Source organism: Argiope bruennichi, chromosome 7 (assembly GCF_947563725.1).
Source record: "Argiope bruennichi chromosome 7, qqArgBrue1.1, whole genome shotgun sequence".
NCBI lineage: Eukaryota > Metazoa > Arthropoda > Arachnida > Araneae > Araneidae > Argiope > Argiope bruennichi.
Window position 1 is genome coordinate 64,319,291 of NC_079157.1, and position 17,948 is coordinate 64,337,238.

General features: G+C 30.4%; 1 protein-coding gene across 2 annotated transcripts in view; it reads right to left on the bottom strand.

The window, feature by feature from the left end:
- The window catches only part of LOC129976269 (clavesin-1-like), a 106,436-nt gene that overhangs the window by 22,646 nt on the left and 65,842 nt on the right, over positions 1-17,948 (bottom strand). For both annotated transcript variants that reach the window (XM_056089749.1, XM_056089750.1), the window contains exons 4-7: positions 15,744-15,904; positions 10,824-10,932; positions 1,434-1,561; positions 881-1,077 (exon numbers count right to left, since the gene is read on the bottom strand). In XM_056089749.1, coding sequence (XP_055945724.1) covers positions 881-1,077; positions 1,434-1,561; positions 10,824-10,932; positions 15,744-15,903 — 594 coding nt within the window. In that variant the 5' untranslated portion in view covers position 15,904. The remainder of the gene's footprint in view (positions 1-880; positions 1,078-1,433; positions 1,562-10,823; positions 10,933-15,743; positions 15,905-17,948) is intronic.

A 17,948-nucleotide genomic window follows, 5' to 3' on the forward strand; every position in this document is an offset into this window, starting at 1 on the left:
AAATTCTTATCATAGTAATGCAAATTTTTAAAAATTTCACCATTTTATAAAAATGACTTTTGTGAAATGATATGTTTCAAAATTGCTAAAAAATTTTGACATTTTAGTTATTTTAAAAATTTATTCGTTACGAATGTAATAAAATAATTCTAAAAATCATTTCCTGATGAAAATTTATTACCCATTAAATATCTACTTACGAAATATGGTAGTTCTTAGATTCAACATTCTACCTTGTAGAGCATTCTGAATGATTTTTACATCATGTCTGTTGAAAGAAATTATAGATATTGGATATTTATTGGGTAATAAGTATAGTAGATTTAGTTTAACAGTCTGCCTTACTGAGTATTCTGAATGTTTTTTACATCATATATATCGAAAGTTACAGATAATATCTAGCCTAGAAACATTTTCATGCTTAAATGTATTATGTTGGGGATCTTTGAAGCGAGAACTTCAGAAAAGAATTTGTGATTGGACTCATACATGGAATTAATTTTACAACTGGTATTTCAAAATTTGATTGCTTATGTAGAGAAAAGAAAATGCTTATTGAGATCCTATATGGACGATGTTAGGTCTTCAATTAGCTCATTGCTTATAAATAGTATATTTAGGATGATAGATTTTTCCTCTACAAGCATAGGCTGTATATTGATTGGCTTGGGAAAAGATGTAAACGAGGACGAAATTTTTTCTGGAGTGCGTGGACTCCTGACCCGCAACCTCCAACATTTGTTAACATTTAATATTATGCTAAAACATTATCTTTATAAAAAAAATGAAAGCTAGGATAACAGATCCATTTTGATTTCACCCTTCATATTCCTAAAATAAAGAAACAATGGAAATAAAAAGGCTAATTTAATAAGCGTACCTGCATGAGTGAGCTCAACATCCACATGAGGCGAGGAGTGCATGAGTTGGAAAAGTGCTGGAATGAATAGTCCTTGAAATCCCAGATTCCTACGTAGCCGTTGATCTGCGTCACTGGATTCTTAAGTACCCATTGACTCAACACGTTCCCGGCACCAACGAACTCTTTGAAGCTGAAAGTTTCCGGACACCAGTTGGCTGAAGAGAAAAGGCAACGTTTTTAAAGTGTAAAATTATCTCATAAACAACAATACATAAGTTTCAGTGATCCCTCCAGAATGTTTCCTACCTACTTTCAGAAATATTATTCTATATGCAAAATTATCTCATAAGCAACAATACACAAGTTTCAGTGATCACTCCAGAATGTTTCCTACCTACTTTCAGAAATATTATTCTATATGCAAAATTATCTCATAAGCAACAATACGTAAGTTTCAATGATCACTTCAGAATTTTTTCTTATCTATTTTCATAAATATTATTATATATGCAAAATTATCTCATAATCAACTATACATATGTATGAGCGATCACTCCAGATTTTTGCCTACCTATTTTCATAACGAAGATGGCTCTTCCCTGCGCATCTCTGTGGGCCAAGTAGTTGAATATGTTACATCTAAAAATGTCCTCCATGTCCTTGGGCGTGCGGAATAATCTAGGATGCTTGGCTCTGTATCTAAAATAGAAACAAGAATGAGTAGATTGTATTAAAGTTTTTAAACAATTGCTGAAACAAAAGATTTTCGTTCACCATATTGTCTCTTACTCTATAAAATGTTGTCAAAAAATAAATATGGATCCACTTTGTTTATCAACATTGTTTTGTTATTGATTTTTTGACCAAAAAATAAATGTGGATCCAAAAAACAAATGTTGAAATCCACTAGCTATTACCGCCAGTAAACCAGTATTTATACCGCCAGTAAACGCCAAATCGTCGCTAATGTTATCTTCTCTTTACGGAGCTGAAGACTTGGCACGTGTTGACGGTATAAAAAGGTAACGGCTACATGATATCTCTTATATTTTGATAAATATCTTCATACAGTGTATTGCGTGGAAGGACAGCATGTTTCATGAGACTAAGTCTAAACTTTCCTCCACAAATGAATGAATAATCTGATTTGAACCTTTCATTAAGAGCAGCCGATTAACTAATCCATGAATGTGAATTCCAAATAGATTCTTCAAAAGAAATTAGTTCCACTGTGAATTCTTCTGTAAACTACATTACAAATAAGCATAAAAAATATGTAGATTCTATGCATTTTTTATAAGAAATTTTTTTTGTACACGTACCAAGAAATGTTTTTTGTAACGATGCATTCCAGTAATGAGCAGAGACACCAAAATGAAAAAAAAAATTATGACTTTATTTTTTTGTTACCATTTTTCTTTATAATATCGTCATATGTTTTTAAATGGTGGCTTTAAATTTTTTAAGCCATGGTAAGTCGTTTTAATTTTATAAAAGCTCAGAAAATTGATTTTATGTTATGTCACAGGGAATATTCAATAAAAAAAAAGGATTTAACATGTTAACACCACCTATTTCCTTATTGCTACGGAGAATTCATTCATGATGATAAGTCAAACAAAATTTTTAATTTGCGTAGCGTCGTAGTTATTTTTTTTATTAAATTATATTATAAATAAATGTTCCGAAATAATTGAGGAAAATATTATAAGATCGTTTAATATTTAAGTAAAAATAAAATTTAAATTTTTAAAAATTCTCATTAGTAATCATTTGTTTCATAACAAATAACTCTGAGCAAAATTTGGAGATTCACTCTTAATTATAATATGTCAGAGAGATATTTTTCATAAAAAGTATATATATATATATATTTTGCAATGTTCTTCAATATAAATCCAGCAACTGAAATGATAAAAATTGTTATTGTAAAATATATTTAAACATATTTTTTGAAAATTAATTGAAAGATCTAGCAGGAGTGGTCTACGCAAAATTTTTCGCATACTCTCCAGAAATGCCGTATATGGCACTGGCGTACAATAGATACGAAATATTTTTTGGCTTAAAGTTAGCATTTTTACTGAATCTATCGGGTTATTTTGGCGAGTTATTTGGCGATTAATACCTAGCATAAGTTAATAGTATTAAAAAAAATCGAAGTTCTGTTGTAGACACTTTTTATCAACCGATTCAAATAAAAAAAATTGACAAGTAACTAAAGTTTTAGCCACAAAATGCCACATCAAATTTGATATATTTAGATCATTGTGTTTTTGAACTATCGCGTTTACATGTTTCATCAACCCTTAGTTGGATTTGCCTCAAAATTTGACAGATGTCTCATTATAGATGTTAAATCTGTGTACCGAATTTTATCAATCTAGCTCTCTTCCTTTTATAACTATCGTGTTAACATATATTCGAACAGTTCAAAAGATGGATTTCCTATGACTATTTTACTCAAAATTTGATAGAAATCAGCAAATTTGGTGTAAAGACCGTATGCCAAGTTTCAACCAGGGCCGCAGTGGCCTGGTGGTAAGGTCTCGGCTTCGGAACCGGACGGTTTTCAGGTTCGTGACCCGATTCTCCGAAGAACCGCGTGTAAGGGGGTCTGTTGCACGTTAAATCCGTCATGACCAAACGTCCTCCCGCTGGCATGGTGTGGAGAGGGGGGTGCCAGCTCAGGTGTCGTCCTCGTCATCTGACCGTGGTTTAAAATTACGAGGTCCGTCCCAAAATAGCCCCAGTGTTGCTTCAAACGGGACGTTAATATAACCAAACCAAATTTCAACCACCTAGCCTCAAATCGTTCTTGAAGTTATCATTGTTACAGACATTTTCCAAAAATGTGTTTTTCGAACTCACGGAGATCCAAAACTTGGAGATTCATTAAAATCTCGAGTTCGAACTTTTTGATAATTAATATATTTTCTTTATACTACGTTTACGAGAAAGTAAAAAAAAAAATGTAGGTAAATAATTTTGGTATCAATAAAACATTTACTTTTTAAATTTTAAAATGATGTAAAAAAAGTTATGCTATAACGTTCTCCGAAGCGTAACGAATGGTACAAAGAAGCATTGCATTTTTCCACTAAAACTCTAATAATTTGAAATTTTTTTGTTGGACATCAACTATTACAGAGGGAATAAATATTTCGAAGGTGTATGTTTATGTTTAATAATCAACAACTTAGATCAACAACTGAAGAGCGTTTTATAATAAACGTTTCATCATACGTTTCGCAATATTCAGTCAGTACGTCAACCTGTAAAAATTATCCTATTGAAATGGAAACAATGAAATGAGTGACCCCCCCCCCCCCGAGACCTAAAATCATTTTATTATAAAATGAGCTCTTTCATTAAAGAAAAATAATCGTAGAAATTTTCTTTTTTCCCAAAGGTTTAAACGGTTGTTTAAAAATTGCATCCAATGAAATCTTCAGCATTTCAAATTGTAGCGCGGAAGCTTGGATTATCATGCTAAAATGTATCGTTCGAATGTATCACTTGTGACTAATTTGATCCTGTTTTTCTGATTGGAAAGATTGGATGACATTATTTGTATAGAAGTAAATGATGAAATTAGACAAAAGTAAATTGAAAAATTTTAAAAATTTACATTCCATATTTTTTTCAGTATAAAAATTGAAATTTCTCATATGACATTACCATTGACTTAAATACCCTGTTGTTGTTCATATTTCATCAAAATTCCATTTCGGATCGTTTTGAGATTAAATGGTAGAAAGTTGATTTTCGAATCTTTATATTGGTTGCATTTAATCGCAATTAAAATCGTTTAGATATAACATCATGACCCTGATTTCATCAAATTGTCAGACATTAAAGCCCTGTTATTTTAATTGTCTTATGTATATTCTGTTCCTTATATACATGGCGTTAATAATTAAATGCCCTAAATAATTAAATCTTACTGGATAATTAAAAAAGCTTTTAACAATCCAATAATATTTATAATATTATTAATAAATTTTTTAATATTAAATTATGTTTATCTAATAATAAATAATATATTAAAATATAATGCTAATATTTTTAAATTTTAAAAAGGTACAGAATTCATTCATTCAAGTTGTCGCAAAAAAGGCAAAAATCCAACTTAATTTTCAATTAATTGAAATTTTAATTAAAATTTCAAAACCTCACTCCGAGATGCACATTTTCAATCTCGAAGATATACATATGCCAAATTTGGAAACTATAACAAGCGATCTAACCTCTAGAGGGCAAAAACACCCATAATATGTATTCAATATATTTTTTTACAAAAAGTAGCTATTTGATGAAGTAGTGCAAGTGAAATTTAACCGAGCTCGTATGAATTCTGATCCTGTTACATATAAAATTAAAGGATGAGTAAGCTTCGGGAAAATGAATTATATTGTCAAGAAAATATTTGACGGAGAAAGAAGACTTGGTCTTAAACAAAATCATTTCTCAAAGCTCTCTTTCCAAATACTTACCTGATGGTTTACATAAGTATGTGCATACGAGTTCTATTTTAAAGAATACAAATAGCAATGATGATGATAGCATATGATGTTTCCTTTTTATATTGATTTCATATTTATGCTGGTAAATTTTTATCTCTGATAGGTACGCCGCTGTGACACTTTATACAATAAATATACTTTAATTTTGCAAATAAAAATGGTATATGTAACATGGATCAGGAGATGGGTGCCAATGCTTGGATAATGCCACCATGCTATGTGCAAAGCTAACTATTGTAGGTAAGGAGCTCTGTGTTGCACTGTATCATGTAAGTGGAGAAATTGCCTCGGTATCATCTGAAGAAGTGTGAATTGTTATTGCGGTAAATATAGATTATCTGCTATTTCTTTACAAATTCTGTCTTTTGTATAAATAGAGATAAGCGTTTTTTCTATGCTAAATTTATAGTCATAATTAGTATGCATATGAATTCTACTAATATTGTTTATATATCATTATCATAATTTTTATGAAGAAGAGCTTTCAGTAGTCATGATTTAGAATCATTCACTATATCGTTCTATAGATGTAACGATACATCAAAATAGGTACTATGCCCCCATAATACACGTAATACATAACACAACTCAATAAATCTCCTGACCTCAACTATCATTTACTTTTCAGATGCCATGCATTAAAAACTGATCGATTGAAAAGGCAAAATGTGCAGATGACGAATTTAGAGCAGTTATGAAGTAAATGTTGGATGGGAAGTCAATTAAAGGTATGTTCTTAAACTTTTAATATTTCAAAACCCACTCAGAACATTATTTAAGAAAAGAGACTTACAATCATTTATTAACGTTTGATGTTATTGCTGACGACGATTTAAATGGAAAGGACTTGTGTGATTATAACTTATATGACAAAGGGTTTGATATTTTTCATGTCATTGAGATTTGTGTAATTTGTGAAGTGTATGGTACAGATGAAAATTAGTTCTAGTGCTCTTTTTGTGGCAAATGGGCCCCTTCAGATTGCAGCGTTCTTAATTCTATAGAGAAATATAAATGCGACTTTAATCAGGAATTAAAGGTATGTACTTAAACTTTTAATATTCTAAGACCCACTCTGAACATTATACTAATGGCTATAATAAGGGTGATCTATCTCTCTGATAAATTTATCATGTTTGAAGATTCTGGAAAAACATATAATTATAAAAACATATCTGATAAAAAAAGCATTTAAGTTTGGCTGATATTTATTACTTCTCATTTTCTTATAAAGTTGAATTTTCCTGGTTTGTAAGAGAATGGCAACGGAATTATCATAGTATCGGTACAATCACACGATTATGACAAATTTTTGAAAATTCCTTTTTTCAATAAAGTTTAAAAAGCTGTTCACTTTTGTTAATGTATTTATTTATTGTGAAAGAAATCGGAAAGCTAATGATCCTCTAATTTAAATTTTATATTTTATATAATAACGAAAAAAAATAATAACTTTGTCCTTCAAGGTCTCCCAGTCTCTCCTATAATGCGTGATGTTAAAGTAAAATTGGAAATAGAATTTCTTTTACAAATACGAAAAAATGCAAGGAAATAATAATATACATGCAATAGGAACACAAATAGACTTATACTACTAAATGTACAAAACAGGGTTGAAATTAATTAAAAAATACAGTTATTAATATATTAAGGAGGTATTTTTTTTTATTTTAGTTATTTTTTACTTATTGACCTTCATATACATTGTTTTTCAATCTCATTACCATGACGCGCCACTAATATGGAAATAAATTAAACATAATTAATGATTAATTAACAATCGAGTTCTGAAATTAATATAATGTTAGTGATATTCGAAAATATATGAATGTGTAAAATTTTACAGTAGAATAAAATTAGAAAATCATTCTTGATCACTTGCAAATAATTTTTTTTTGTCTTGTCAATGATTCTGATTTAAAATTTGACGCTTATAGAAGAAAATTTCACATATTTTATTCCTTTATTTCAGATATTTACTTGCTTGATCACTTAATTATTGTATGAAGTTTATTATGATGTTGTGTTCGTTCATCTAAATAATTTTCAAATTTCTCATAAAGTGAAGTGCACGATGCAGTCATAAGCATCGACTTTGCATTTGCAAATAATTATCTGCCAACGATTGTCAAAAGTAAACAAGAATTAGCCTTTTTTCCAAGTCTGCATTTCCTGTATGACAAATGCATCTTATATAACATTTATTTCATGCTTCAGACTTCCGTCAGCATGTCCAGTTTATATCAAATGGTTTGTCAGCAAAATTATGGTGCACACCGAATGTTCTTGGAAAACGAGATATCTCGTCACGATTGTGTTAAATTTTGTACACTGTTATATTTTTTCTACTAACTCGAGTATTTTAGCATTACCTATTTTAATATGCCTTACATTATGACACCAAATGAAACGATTATAAAAGAAATTTTATATATATATATATTTTTTTTGTTAAAAATACTACAAATCTTATACAATTTATCGAATATAATATTGCTAATAACTAAAGCGTGTCCTAAAATTAACATAAGATTTAAATTTGCTACCATTCGTTCAGTAAAGTGTTGGTAATTTTATTACAAAAACCATTTGACAGCTGATAGTTTAGGGTTAGTGTGAATGGAGTGTTGTTACACAATAGAACAACATATTTTCATTGTTGAACAATATTTCAAAAATAAGGAAAGTCTGGCGACCACAGTTCGAAAATTTCAGAATTGACCCCTAGATCGTGCGATTTAACACCATTGTATTTCTTTTTGTGGGGTTATTTGAAGTCAAAGGTCTGTGCCGACAAGCCACAAGCAAGCGTGAATTGAAGGAGAAAATTCAATTAGAAATTCAGTCACATTTATGTAAAATGATCCTGGAAAATTTCGACAAAAGATAGCGTATATCCCAGCAAACACTTGGGAGCCATTTGCCCTATGTGTTATTCCATAGATAACCCTATCCTGTGTATTTTGCGATACATTAAAAAATAACAATTTGAAGAGAAAAAAAAACTGTGTTTTGTATTTAGTCCAAATCTTTCTTTAATACGTTGTTAAATCGTGTAACTCTCCATTTTTACTAACCCTAAATTACCAGTTGCCAAATGGTTTTTAATAGTGTTTCCAATACTTTTCTGAACGAAAGGTGTCAAATTTTAACCTCGCGTTAATTTTGCATTTACGTTAAAAAAAATTTGAATTTCCTTTATAATATATATATATGACATACTTTGTAATCTGCATTGTTGTGCCTATATTTGATTACATCAAAAAATATCCATAAAAAAACTCCGTTCACTTCTACACCAAGACAAAAAAAAATTTGTTAAAAAATACCACAGATCTTATACAATTTATCTGACGTAATATTGTTAATAATTATTTAATCCCTTTACTTAACATTTAAAAGATGCGAAAAAAAAATTGATAAAAATGCATAGACACTCTAAATTGAATTGAATCTCAACAATTTGTGAATTCTCCCAGATTTAAATATGTTGCCGTAGAAGGAAATCACCATAAATTTAAAATAATAATAATAAAAGAGGGGATATCTCTTCCTTGTACGAACTGTTAGACTGATAAAAGTAAAAGAAAATAATGTAAAACTAAAAATAAAAATTACCACGTTGAAAAGCAATTTAAGTACATTTGCTGGAGATCCGTTTTAGATAAACCATCAACTTTTCTGAAGTGTTTCGTAAATGTGCAAGCGTCTTTCCGTCTAGATATTCCATTGGGATTCCAGTAAACTGTTTCAATTCTTATTTCGTTCTTGAATGTTCGTACAATTATTTACCTTTCTTTAACATAATAATGTTTATGTACTAGTATATTATCTGTAAAATGTGACTTTCGAGCTACTTGACATGAAAATTGTCAGAAACGTTCTAAAAAAACAAACAAATTTGGCAGTTCTCTATCTAGACTAATTATAAAGACGAATATGAATGTTGGCGTATTTGTGTCTCAATTTGGCGCTTTATAGGTCAGACCGTTTAACTTACAACTACCAAATTGTGCACGTATATATCTTGTAGGATGGAAATGAATAGGTAGTCTATACTTTTTAACATTTTAATTTGTATTTTAACTAATTAAAAATTAAGTTCAATTTTGGTGTCTTTTCGCGATAACTTCCGAAAAGATTATTGAGCAAAAGTAAATTTTAAACCCTTTCAAAAAATTGTCTTTTTAATGATACGAATTTAATAATCGTGCGAATCTTTTTTGAATGTCGACAATTTTTAAAACTTTATTGCAGAAAATAAGGTAAAAAAAGAGATTGCATTGTCACCTTGAAATTTTATTCGTTTTCAATGTTTCATGAAATATTTAATCGCGTGATTTTCTTCCATTATTAAAAAAAATGAAAGATTCTGTTTAATATCTGTATGGTTTCCAAGACGAATTTTTTAAAAAACTGAGCTAGAATACCACGAAAGTCAGAAGATATATGAACCGGGCATTTACGTTTTCAATAGCATTATGACGTCATGAGACTGGTTTCCTTTAAAAAATATTCATATATAAAGGAAGGGAATATATGTAAGACAATTAAAACAATAGAGTTTTAATATCTGCCAATTTGACGGGACAGTGGACATGAAGTTATACCCAAATCATGTTATTGAAATTAAATATAGCTATTATCCTCTCGAATCAGTTGGTCACCAAAAGCGACTAGAAATAACTTAAATTGACTATAATGTAATATAAATTGAGCCATAAATTAATTTTTGGAAAACATTCAAGAAATAAAATGAAATATTCGGCAAACATTCAACAAATCAAATGGAATATTTGGCAAACATTCAAGAAATAAAATGAAATATTTGGCAAACATTCAAGAAATAAAATGAAATATTTGGCAAACATTCAAGAAATAAAATGAAATATTTGGCAAACATCCAACAAATGAAATGGAATATTTGGCTAACATCCAACAAATCAAATGGATTATTTGGCAAACATTCAGCAAATCAAATGGAATATTTGGCAAGTACTCAACAAATTAAATGGAATATTTGGCGAGCATTCAACAAATCAAATTGAATTTTTGACAAATATGCAGCAAATAAAATTGAAAAGTGTGCTGATATGGACCAAATTGTCGGAGTTTCTGAATTCTTAACTTCCAAGCGATATTATTGCTAGAAAAATGTGGAATTGCAAAAGTTGTCGATCAATAAATTTGTCGACTTTCTATATTTAAAATTAGGGTGGTTTTGAGAGCCAAGTGCTTTTCATTTAACGGACAGAAATCTCATTTCTTTATCAAAGGGCTCAAAACGCCATCTAAGTAAAAAAAAAAATTTAAAAAATGGAAAAAGGAGAATATAAAGGAGAAAAATTCTTACATAAAAGGATGTTGTAACCTCACAAATAATAAATAAAATGAAAATACCCGTGGCTTTTCAACTCAATGGAAAGTGGACTCACCTGTAATGATCTTTAATTAAATTGGCAGCTCGTTCGTCGTTGAATTTTCTAGCTCGTAGGAACCGCAGAAGAAATTCGTCGTCCGTCTTTGCATTCAAATCTTTCTCTTCTGAAATGGTAATATTTTTTTAAGATCATATTCGAATGGATCAGTTAAAAATCATGCATGTAACTGCTTCATTTAAAAAAAAAATTATACAGATAATTTAAAGTATTAAAAAAAAAAAACTTTCTTTAATCTACTGAGAAAAAAGTTTCACGACAATGTTTATAACCATGCAGAATGTATTGTACATGATGCGGAATGTTTTATTTAAAAAAAAAAAAAAATAACCCAACAGCCCAGAGCTCTTTGAACTTAAACTACAAATTCTGGCATACAATTTATATGATAACCAAATTTCGTATTTGAGTAGTAAATTCTTATTAAGAAAAAGGTTTTAGAAATTTTAATTAGATTTATAATTAAAAATTATTCAAAATTTTAATTTTATATTATTGTTTTATTTTTAAAAAATGAAAAACTGGTTAGAAATTGCTGTCACTTAGATTTCGTGTTTAGAAATTTGTTTATATAGAGACGGAATATCATACTAATAAATTTGGCACAAATAAAATATAAAAATGATAAATAATCTTCCTATATATATTCTTATTATCACAAACAGTAAAAGATAAATTTTACATCATTTTTAAAAGTGGGACGATCTAACAATTTTATTTTTAAAAAAATGAAGCCGATTTGACTCTTATATCAGTATTTGAAAGCCCAAAGACACGGTTTTAGAACTAACAAATTAATTTCATTGGAATGATAAAATTTTGAATTTTAAGATTTGTGAAAACTAATTTAATGAAGCTATTTTTTGAAAGTTATTGCATGAAATCACAAAAATGTGGTTGGTATATTTTAGTTAAAATTTTAATTAAATTTTTAAGAAAAGCCTTTCCGACGTGAACTTATCGGAAAAGCTCACCACCCTCAAAATTACTACTGAACCTGTTGGATTGTTTCACCGGACCGAACCTTTGATTTTCGTATTTTGAATTTTCCGTAATAATATTCATGGTTCTTTCAGTAAAGAATTTTTAAGCCAGAAAGTGAAATATAAAATTAAACTTCATTATTTAAATTTTTTACATCTATTCCCTTATTTAAGCACATGGACCTTTCTCATGAAGTAAAAACACATATCATAATTTCATTAAAAACATAGCTGGCCAAGCATTTAATGTGTGTTATTTTACGCAATGTTGAAATTCCACTTTTCCGTTACTCACACAATATACTGCGTTTCTTCTATCATTAAACTGATGCAGCTCAATTGACTTTTATTACCTGATTATTTCCAACAGCACGCAAGCTGTTCCGGAAGATGTTGATAAAAAAAGATAAAAAGCAACAAGTATTAAAATTCAACATATCAGATTTATTACCAAATATGCATAATATCTTTATGAGTTTTATTTACAGATTATTCAAAAAATGTAATCAAGGCGAAAGTCATATCACTGACTCTCCGAACCGCCCGAAGGCACACGGATAAAGAAAACTGAATGACCGGATCGCCGCAACAGCAACACAGGCGGGAACTGTGATTGAGTCCTAAGGGCCCTCACCGGCCACGGTACAACCCTTCCCGAAGGAAGTACGTCCTGTCATTGATGGGAGGAGCCAGATCCCCCACTCTTTTGTGTACCCTCCAGGGTGGCGAGATACAACCACCATACCGGAAGCATCTCATCCCCTTTTCGAGGTCCCCCCCGGGGGTTGTAATCAAAGCAAAAATAAAAATTCTTTATGGCATTGAATGAAATACAAAAAAAGAAACATTTTTATTCCTTAATTTAAAAAAAAAAGAAGAAAACCACTCGATTAAATATTTGCTTTATATAATAAAAACGGTTTAAATTTCATTGTAACAATTATTGCCTTGCTCAAATTTCGTTTAAAAATTACAGCAAACGTAAATAAATGAATTAAATAAAATTAATAATTACCAAAGACAAAATATGAAACAAAAGGCAAAGTATGCAAACAAATACCTAATACAAATGAAGTAAAAAAGTAAATAAGAAATGAAACAGAATGAATTATAGAATTTCCATTCATTAATTTTTATCAATAGAAGAAAAACCAAAGTCTAAATATTTTCCAAAGCACTAAAAATCGATTTAAACTTCATTGCCACAATGAAAAATATATTTTGAAATTACGCGTAAAAATAATAGTAGGTGCAAATAAATGATTTCAAATAAGTAAACCAAGCCAATCATTAATTACCAAAAATAAAATATGAAACAAAAGATTGAAGATAGAGATTGAAACAAGAAATAACAAATGAAATTGAATAAAAACGAAAAGCGGAAAAAAAAAAAAAAACTAAACCCAGTTGCACGACAGCCCATGTGGGATAAGGCCTACGGTCCCCATATCTGCTTTCTAGCACTGGGATGCAAGGCATATGTCCCGATTAGGTGGTCAGTCTAACGCGGAACCCCCAGTGTTTAGTTCCCAAGCATGCTTGGTCCTCAGTTTATCGACCTTCAGAAGGAATGAAAGTAAAATTTACATACAGTTTTCTTTTAACAATAGAAGAAACATAAGTGCTTAAATGTTTACAGAAACAATAAAAAAAGGACTTGAATTTTTGAAAGATTTGAACAAAGAAAAATAACTTCGCAAATTGCGAGTAAAAATAACAGCAAATGTAAATAAATGATTTCAAATTAATGAGCCAAACAACATAATTAAATATAAAAATAAACTGAAAAGAAAGATAAAAATAGCTTGTATATTTGGGATATAAAATAGCATATAAGAAAAAATAATTTGTATACTTGGAATAGGGAATAGCATATAGGAAGAAATAGCTTGTATACTTGGAATAGAAAATAGAATATAGGGGGAAAAATAGCTTGCATATTTGGAATAGAAGATAGCATATAGGAAGAAATAGCTTGTATACATGGAATAGGAAATAGCATATAGGAAGAAATAGCTTGTATACATGGAATAGGAAATAGCATATAGGAAGAAATAGCTTGTATACATGGAATAGGGAATAGCATATAGGAAGAAATATCTTGTATACTTAGAATAGAAAATAGAATATAGGGAAAAAAATAAATATTATATTTAGGATAAGAAATAGCATATGGGAAAAAATAGCTTGTATACTTGGAATAGAAAATAGCATATAGGAAAAAATAGCTTGTATACTTGGAATAGGAAATAGCTTGGAATAAAATAAGTAATAACGAGGTCAGTTTTTGAAACGATTCTACATAAATGTAGAATAAAATGTAAAATAGGATGGGGAAAAAACTGTAATGGTTGAATAACCAAATCTCAAATATCATTTTGTGAATTTTCGTTATTTTAAATTGCTTGCTGTTTACAAAAGTTGCATTTAATTTTCTATTAAAACTGAGCAAATCATTAGCAATGCAGACTAATTTCATGCAATAAATAATTTTGGAGCAATGCAGCAATGGAAACTTTTAATATAATATTTTTAGATTGGTATACTATCTGAAATTGGCGAAAACTGTGATGTTGAAAAAATTATTTTTGAATTAGTATTTTTAGTTAGTGAATTTAATATTTTTATCATATCACCGTTGACGAGGTTTTCGGAGAATAAATCTTGCCATGCGGTTAATAGTATCCACAAATCAAATTTGTGTTTTAGATACGTTTTCTCCAGCTGATTATAATAAAACTTTGATACTTGTAGGCTCAAAATGCCAAAACTTAATTTATTATTAAGTCATTGCGTTTTTGAGTTACTGCATTTACATGTTTTTGAAGGCATAGAGTAGAAAGCTTTGAAAGTATAGTTTCCTTTTCGGATTTAGGTTCACATTTTGATAAATGTCTACACTACACACATTAAATCTGTGTACCTAATTTTATATAATCTCTTTTCGTTTTTTTTTTAGTTATAGTGTTGATTTATATTCGAACAGCTGGACAGACAGACTTCCTCTGAACGGATTTTGCTCAAATTTTAATAGAAATCTACAGATTTGGTATCAAGACCGAATACAAAATTTCACCAATCTACTTCCAAGAATCTTTCAATTATCTTTGTCTCAGGCAGATAGATATATGGACGGACATTTTCCCAAAATGTGCTTTTTTATGAACTCAGGGAAGGGTAAAGCGATTTCTCAAAATCTCTATGGGGTTGCGATGGGCTGGTTGAAGTTCGAGACCCGGTACTGAGGAATCGTCGTGTAAGTGGGTCTGATACACGTGAAATCCGTCGGGACAAAAGTCTCCCACTGCTGTGGTACTGAAATTTGGAGAAGGGGTCCTCGAGATGTCGTCCTCGTCATCTGATCGCGATTCAAAATTACGCTATCCGTCCCAAAATAGCCCTACTGTTGCTTTTAAAAGGGACATTAATATAACTAAGCTAAACTTTACTTCTTATTGTTAGTTTGGATAAGACAAAAAAGACGATTACAATACTTTCTTTATACTATGTACGATATACGATAAAGTAAAAAGCAGAGTTATAAAATTTTGGTTTACGGTCTTGTAGTCTGTCTGTATCAGATTTCAGATTCATTCGATGAAAGAAAACACTTCATGATGAATATTCAGTTTCCTTATAATCCACAAAGGTCAGAGGACGCCGTCTTCTATATATATACGAGAAAGTTCAAGAGAAATTATTCTCGCTGTTTCAACAGGAAACTGCTTTTAACCCATCTTGTCTTTATCACTGTGTGCGGTAAATTTTGAATTATTTTAACTTTTTAGAAATTTCTACTTATCATTGCGAGAATGTTCCTGAAGTCATAAACAATCTATGAATGTTGGAATAATATGAAGAGATACGATCAAATCATATGATTTCATACGCAAGCTACTTTAAACATTAAAGGCCATTTCTTTTGGGCACTTACTTGCTAACAGTTCCCTGACTCTGTTCAAGTGTCTTCCATAGTCCTCCGGTTTTTCATTCAACTCTTGCTTAGCTTTTCTCATGTCTTCTTTAGTTAAGGTCGTGTCCAACAGAGGGCGGTACACGGCATTTCCTTCTTTTACGGGCTTCGCAGTCTCCATTCTGAAAAGAGATGTCGAAACATGAGAAGTGCAAATTGGAAAGCTAAATTCACCAAAGTCTTTATTAAAATGTATTAAATTGTCAGAAATCAGCTGAAATTGGCGTTATAGTATTAATTTTCCAAACAGCACAATAAGCGTTGCAATATTGTTACAATATATTTACAATGTTGCACATCAGTAAGAATACAGAACGAAATTTTAAAAATGTTGCATAAGAGTTTTGTACAGATTATTATTAACCCTTCTTTGCATGATGACGAAAATTTCTATCATAATTTATAGTCAACCAAAAAATGCTCAAAACAGGTGTATTGTAAATAGGTTACTGCTGGCAACTTTGATCACTACTATTACGCAAGAAGGAACGTAGCTGTCAAAAAAAAATGTCAATAGCGGTTTGAACTTGTGGTGAATAGCATATAAGCCAGTTAACAACTCTTCTACCCGAACAATTGTTTTTAGTATAATGGTTTAGTTACTTCACTGCGAACCACAACCCGGGTTCTATCTTCGCGCATTCACATATCGCAAGATTGGTGGCCTTGGACGATGAACCTTCAACCTTCGTACAGCTGTTGTGGCGCCATCTACCCGCAACCAAAGTCGTTAGACTCACTTGACGCAGCAAAACAAAATCGTCAGATTCATTTGACCTAGCAACCCAAAGCCGTCAGACTCACTTGCGCATCAGCAACCACAAACAAATGCTCGCCATAACGCTTGGCGCTACACAACTGGGTACAGGCCCATTAGACAACAGTTAATAAATACATCACCCCTCAACATCCATATCGTTCGTCTCACCTCCGACTCACTGGAGGGAGAGTCTGTGGTAATTAGCATATAAACCAGTTAACAACTCTTCTACCAGAACAATTGTTTTGGTATGATGGTTTAGTTACTAGACTGCGAACCACAAGGACTCAGGTTCTATCATCGCGCATTCACATACCGCTAAAAACTTGTCATTCCGCTGTTTGTTGTGGTTGGAAGAAACGCGCGATTTCTTGAATATTTTTATAACTAATCTGGTGAGATTTTTTTTTTTTGCTAATAAAAGCGATAATGAGTGAAGAAATTTAGAAGAGAGGGACACTGAAGATTTTGTACGGAGCTTAACATGCAAAATTTCCTGATGATGGAGATTTCCACCATATTTTAAAAAATTATTTTATATTATAAATTTATACTAGGATTTTTAAACATTTTCCCTTTAATCTAAAGCATGAATTATATCACCCTGATTTATTTCCCAAAAAAAATCATGCAAGGAAGGGTTGAATTCAGAAGAAAAAGGAAGATGAGAAGTTGTTGACGTATATGGATTCAATTTAGATGACAAAAATTTATTGTTGTTCGTAGATTTTGCTTGCCTAATGAAGCAAATAATTGTTAGGATTTTATGGCTGAAGTTTTGCCTAAAATCTTGCTTTTGAATATATTATTAAACAACAGTGCGATAACTGTACAATGGCTTCAGATTTAAAAATTCTCTTATGTCAATAGAATCTCTAATTGCAAAAAAGAATATCGTTGACTATATTGAAAATAAAATAATTGAATATGACAAAGGATTTAAATGGCTGCCGGTAAACGTCCAAACTGCACGAGTAAGAAATGAGACAGACGGTATATTTTCATAGCTCGTAACTGAAGAACTAAAACTAAAGAAAAATTAGAGAAAAAAAATGCGAATCTTTAGGAGAATATAGGATCATACTATATAAAATGTATTTTTTCATAATGTTGTTCTGAAGAAATTAAAAGGGGAATTTTACCTTAATCATCTTTTTTTACTAAGCATGGTATCTTCAAAATGTGCCAGAAGTTGCCAACAGGAGATGCTAAACATCTCTTGTTAGAGCTCGGAATACAGAAACATGAATGAAAACCCCTGAAGTTGGATTGGAAGGCTCCTTTGAAAATTCACCTTTTGTATGTTGGTTTTCAAAAGTTTTCAAATAATGTACTTAGCAGACTCTTACTTCTAGAATTTTTATTAATTTTTCTATTAATTTTTTCTGAATTATTTTTTCCTATAT